Source organism: Eschscholzia californica, unplaced genomic scaffold (assembly GCF_041429995.1).
Source record: "Eschscholzia californica isolate CP2 unplaced genomic scaffold, dmEscCali1.0.p SCAF_5, whole genome shotgun sequence".
Taxonomy (NCBI): domain Eukaryota; kingdom Viridiplantae; phylum Streptophyta; class Magnoliopsida; order Ranunculales; family Papaveraceae; genus Eschscholzia; species Eschscholzia californica.
In genome coordinates, this window is record NW_028238472.1 from 4,795,521 (window position 1) to 4,801,172 (window position 5,652).

Below are 5,652 nucleotides of genomic sequence, written 5' to 3' on the forward strand. Positions count from 1 at the left end.
TGGTCTGTTCGTGGACAGACCAGACCTTCGGCGAAGGTCTCCCTTCGCCGGAGTGTTAGAGAGAGAGAGGAATAGAGAAAAATATATATATACATTTTTTTTATGTTTGAAGGTCGCTGGCCGGAAAATTGTCCGGTCGGCGACACTCGCCGGAGAAGATGATGAAGTGACGAGAAGGTGAGGTGGCAGTGAGAGATGATGAGATGGAGGAGAGAAGGTGATGACTAGATAACGGTGTTATAACGGTAACTGAAAAAGGGGACCATATGGGTATTTTTGTTAAAGTAGGGGGCTAGGCAGGAAGCTGATCACAAATTTAGGGGCCATTTGGGAAATAACCCTATATTTATATCTATGTAAACCTTTTTTTAAGCATGCAAGGGTATTTTAGTAGTTTGTCAAAATCCAACCGTACAATTTCTCCAAACTATATAAGACAGGTCCTTTTATCATCTCAAATCATCCAAAAGTCACAGGTTAGTGAGAGAAAGAGCTGAAGGAAATAGCAACAAAGAGTAGAGAGAGAGAGAGAGAGAGAGAGAGAGAGAGAGAGAGAGATGGTGTGTAGAATGCAAAAGGAAAAGATGGATATGAAAGAAAAGATTCAAATACTTGCTCAAATCACAGGATCAAAATCAGTAATTAATCCCATTCACCATCCCTTTATTCCAAAAGAAATAAAATTTGATAATCTAGTTAGATCATGGGGTTTTGATGATTTTTCAAGTTTTAATTTTCATTTTGATTTATGATTTGAAATGCAGGTGAAAAAAAGGTCAATCATATTGGATGCTTACAATTATATCAATGATTTGAAACTCAAACTTGAAGCCATGAACAACCAATACCTTAACCTTATTAGCCACATTGATCAACTCCCATTGGTAAGTTACATAATCTCTCTCTAATCTCCCTCAACTTTGTCTCTCCCATAACCAACTTCATCAAGAACAGAGGAATCCCACATTTCCAACTTAATACTTTTTTTTATTTAGAAAATGATTTTGGGCCCCCAAAGTGTGGGCCATCGGCGACCCAAATTAGTCAAACATCTTCCGGATGCTATGTTCGGCTAATCTAGGCCGAAAATATCAGTTGTAGAACCTAGCACAGTCCAGAGTCTGATGTGATCGGCTCTCACTGAAAAGACCAAGTTGGGAGAGAAATGCCCTAGTCAACGGGACCAAACACATCAGCCCTCGACCTGTGGTAGGCCCTAAATTTCAAGCCAAATAGCATTTCTCCCTATTCATATAAAAAATAATTGTTTTTTATTTTTTGTTGCAATAAACATTTTTTGTTCGTATACTACATGTTAAAATATTTTTGACGAAAAATCAGTTAAGCTAATGTAAGAAATGAATGAAACAGGAGGTAAAAGTAGAGAAGATTGACAACAAGTTTCTAGTGAAAGTAGATTCCAAGAAAAGGAGAGATGTTTTGGTCCCAATATTAGAAGGATTTGAAGAAAAAGGGCTTAATGTGATTCAAGTTAGGGTTTGTAACAATAACTGCTTTTGCATGGAAGCCATTACTGAAACTGAAAATGTAAATCTAAATGTAGATGAAGTTAAAGAATCTGTGATCAAGGCACTAGTGATACCATAGTTGGACAAGATGAAGATCAATCTAGCTTGAGTAGTTAATGGACTAAGTCAATGTACTTTGATCAAGTAAATTTGTCAATTAGTAAAAAGAATTCCTAGCACAGCCTTGAATTAGACATTTGTTAGAGTTTAACCTTTTCCTACCCATGTCATAATATCGCCTCATGATCGTTATGCTGCATATGATAAATTTTTGTTCTGGGGCAAACAATCACTTAAAGTTTGATTTAGAATCTCACTGAACAATCTAATATGACATAATTTGTACGCTTAATTTTAAATCATTAAAATTTCAAAAAAACAAAAAGTTGGTGAAAGTTTAAAACATAAAGATGACGCATTTGTTTCAAAGTCAAATTCTAAATCGTTATACTTATTTTAAGAACACATGATAAAACATTAATTATTTCTATTGTCACTAAGCATCTAGCCAAATTCCGAGATGAAGCTGGTCACTTGTGGCCCAAAAGTGATGGCCCACAAGTGAGATGCCCTGAAAGTGAGGTAGCCCGATGGCATAAACATGGCTTCGGGTGCTTCGTTTCTGGGCTGGGCCTCAACATACACCATAGTTAACAAAGTTTTATTGCTAAATACCACTTTACCTCAACTCTAAACAAAGTGTTATTTCTTCTACTTCACTAGTTAAGTTCATTAGCTGCCGCCAACCGTTGGTCGGAGACTTGGAGTGGTAAGGAGTTTAGTCTTTCACTTTATAGATCAAAGGTTCGAGACACACTGACAATTACAAAAATAAAGAAATTCACTAACTCCCTTAAAGTGCCTTTTTTAGGGGCACTACCTGTCTAGCCTATTGCTAGACAAGTTGGTATGGCAATTGATAGAGCTTGGGCCTTAAAAAAACTTTGTTACTCTCTACCACCAACTAACTCCATCTTCCCAAACTGGAGCCAGAATTACACTATCAAGTACACAAACATATCTCTCAACTCAACCAAAAAAAATGTACACAAACATATTTATCTAACAATGTCTCACCATAATCATTTAATGTGCAACAACTCCATCAACATTGAAAAGGTTATTCTTATATGTCACACTCAATTGTTTTAATCGTGATTAACTTTTTAATAAAGTTGTGTATAAAAATAAATACAACGAAACATCGTGCTACATAAATTATTTCAAAAAAGATAAACTACGCACTCAGATCACCAGATGAAGGAGAAGTAATTGTTCTAATCTTCGATAGAAAAATACTTTTCAATTTGAAACGGAGAAGAAGTATGCATTTGCTATTTTGTTATTATTTTAAGAATTAAGTGGGTCTGGCGAAAACAACTAAAACCTTTTTTATTTTCGAGATGATTTTTCTAAGTACAAACGTGTATATTTAATTATTATGGTATCTCTATTTGGCCCCATTTAGCCTTGTCAATTTTATCACCAACCAAAAACCTCCCTGTATTTTTCGAACCAATCACTTATGAGTTTAATAATAAGTCAAATCGGTCTATTAATTTATTATTTGATTACGATAGAAATGATTAAATTAAGTTATCTGTCAAAAGAACATTTATTAATCTGATTAGAGCTAGGTTGTAGTTAGGTTGTTACATAGAATAGAGCACATTTACAACATTTACGCCACTGTCTATAAGCTACCTTATATTCTACTAATAATCTTTGGCTTTCTATTTAGAGGCCACAAAATACTAATTATCGAAACCCAATCGCTACTATACCTCACTCCTTGTGGATAAATTGCTCATGCCAATGGCATCCCGGACCCATCGATCTAGAGCTAGATCAATTCGATGCAGTAATGGGGAAGCTAAATAGGAAAAAATATCAAGAAGCCTAGGTTCTTATTTCACACAAATCAAATTTCATTTATACGAATTTTACGGGACATGATCACGATTCCATACGCCTAATGTGAGAGGTGGTTTACCAATACCCAAATTTAGAAACCAAAGTAGGCGGTTTCATTCCAAGGCAGTTTGGTTTCTAAATTGGCATCAATTGTGAGGCGGTTTAGCAACCCAATTGAGAGGCGGTTTGGATTCCTAAATTGGGTTGGGTTTCTTAAATTGAACCGGCTTATAATAATATAAATAGGGGGTTGATCAACCAAACCAACACCAACACAAGCAACAACAACTCTTCTTTAGAGAGCTAGAGAGAGAGAGAGCAAGAGTGAGAGAAATTTTTCATAGTTTTTGAGCGGTGTTAAATTTCTCGGTCGTCGAAGATTTAGTATAGAAGGTTATTACTATACGGTACCATCTTGGGACGAACTTGCGGGTTGTGTTAGTCGTCTTCATCTATCCTTCAATAAAGATTTCTTGTTCGCCCGAGGACGTAGGCTTTAAAGCCGAACCTCGTTAATTTCTGTTCGCATATTTGATTTTGGCTTAGCTTTTCGGTTAATCTTCATAATCGGATCAATTTCTGGGTAGGTTCGATAGCTTCCGCGACTTTTAGTTATTACAATTGGTACCAGAGCCTTGTTGAAATTGAACGAAGAGAAGATGGGATCGAGAAGTGGTACGGTCAAATCAGGGAAATATGAGATAGAGAAGTTCAATGGGAAAAACGATTTTTCTTATTGGCGGATGCAGATGAAGAATCTGTTAATCTCGCAGAAATTACACAAGACGTTGACGGGAAAGAAACCAGGAGATATGTCAGATGAGGATTGGGAGGAGTTAGATCTCGAAGCACGGGCTACCATTATGTTGTGTCTTGAGAGGGACGTGGCGTTCCTAGTAGACGGAGAAACAACGGCGGCGGGTGTGTGGTTAAAGCTAGAAAGCAGTTTCATGACGAAAACTTTAACGAATCGGGTCTACTTAAAATCCAAAATATTCACATGTAGAATGGAAGAGGATTCTTCTATTCAGGAATATGTGAATAGGTTTGACAGGATTATCTCAGATTTGAAGGATATTGATGTTAAGGTTGAGGATGAGGACCAAGCCCTCATATTGTTACTTTCATTGCCAAAATCCTATGAAAACCTTGTTCAAACTTTGATGCTTGTTGGTGATAGTCTAAGCATGGAAGAGACGAGAAATTCGCTATTAGCGGATGACCTTCGTAAGGTTGCTACTAGCAGTATGGCGTCGGGTGGAGTAGACAAGGAACAAGCACAAGGGTTCTTTGTAACAAGGGGGAGGAGTAATGAAAGGGGAAAGGGAAAGGGCGGGAAATCTAGATCCAAATCTAGAGGCTCTTTCAAGAAAACGTGCTTTAGTTGTGGTGAGCTTGGCCACTTTAAAGCGGCTTGTCCAAAGAGAAAGTTGAAGCAAAAGAACGAAGGCTACAAGGAGAAACAAGAGATGCAAGAGGCGGGATATGTGTCAGAAGAGGCGGACGAATGTTTCTCGGTGACAGAGGTGTCTGAGAAGATCTTCGATAAGTGGATGCTTGATTCAGGGGCGTCACACCATATGTGCCCAAATAGGGAGTTGTTTACTACCTATAGGAGTATAGATGGTGGTACAGTTATACTGGGTGATGATAGTATATGTAAAACTGTGGGACTCGGAACAATACGGATCAAGATGCACGATGGAGTGGTAAGAACATTGACGGACGTAAGACACATACCCGATTTGCGGAAAAATCTAATTTCCCTTGGTGTGTTGGAGCGGAACGGCTGTAAGATAATTATAGAGAATGGCTCCATAAGAGTCGTTAAGGGTTCTTTGGTGGTAATGAGAGGTACTCGTTACGGTAATTTATACAAACTTTTGGGGACAACAATTACGGGAGATGTAGCAGTAGGAATCAGTGGAAGGGATCCAACGGCTAGTACGAGGCTTTGGCATATGCGCCTTGGGCATATGTCAGAAAAGGGTCTATCTTTGATGTGCGGGAAAGGCTTGTTGAAGGACATGAAGAAGCCTTGCATGGAGTTTTGTGAGCATTGTGTGTTCGGGAAGGCACACAGGGTGACGTTCTCTACAAGCAAGCACAGGAGCAAAGAGGTATTAGACTACGTACACACCGATGTCTGGGGACCGGCAAAGTTACCTTCCAAGGGTGGTTCCAGGTATTTTGTTACGTTCGTTGATGA

The 5,652-nt window shown here is 38.2% G+C and overlaps 1 protein-coding gene across 1 annotated transcript; it reads left to right on the forward strand.

The window, feature by feature from the left end:
- The first annotated feature begins 460 nt into the window (after window positions 1-460).
- On the forward strand, window positions 461-1,708 carry LOC147536472 (transcription factor bHLH35-like protein). Its single transcript, XM_086641995.1, has 3 exons — window positions 461-638; window positions 765-884; window positions 1,372-1,708. The coding sequence occupies exons 1-3, from the start codon at window positions 558-560 to the stop codon at window positions 1,606-1,608; spliced, it is 438 nt and encodes a 145-aa protein (XP_086498121.1). The 5' UTR covers window positions 461-557; the 3' UTR covers window positions 1,609-1,708.
- Window positions 1,709-5,652: the final 3,944 nt, after the last annotated feature.

Coding starts and splice junctions, on each gene's coding strand:
- LOC147536472 (XM_086641995.1), top strand. CDS start 558: ATGGTGTGTAGAATGCAAAAGGAAAAGATGGATATGAAAGAAAAGATT. Junction 639..764: donor AAATCACAGGATCAAAATCA/GTAATTAATCCC, acceptor TTTGAAATGCAG/GTGAAAAAAAGGTCAATCAT. Junction 885..1,371: donor ACATTGATCAACTCCCATTG/GTAAGTTACATA, acceptor TGAATGAAACAG/GAGGTAAAAGTAGAGAAGAT.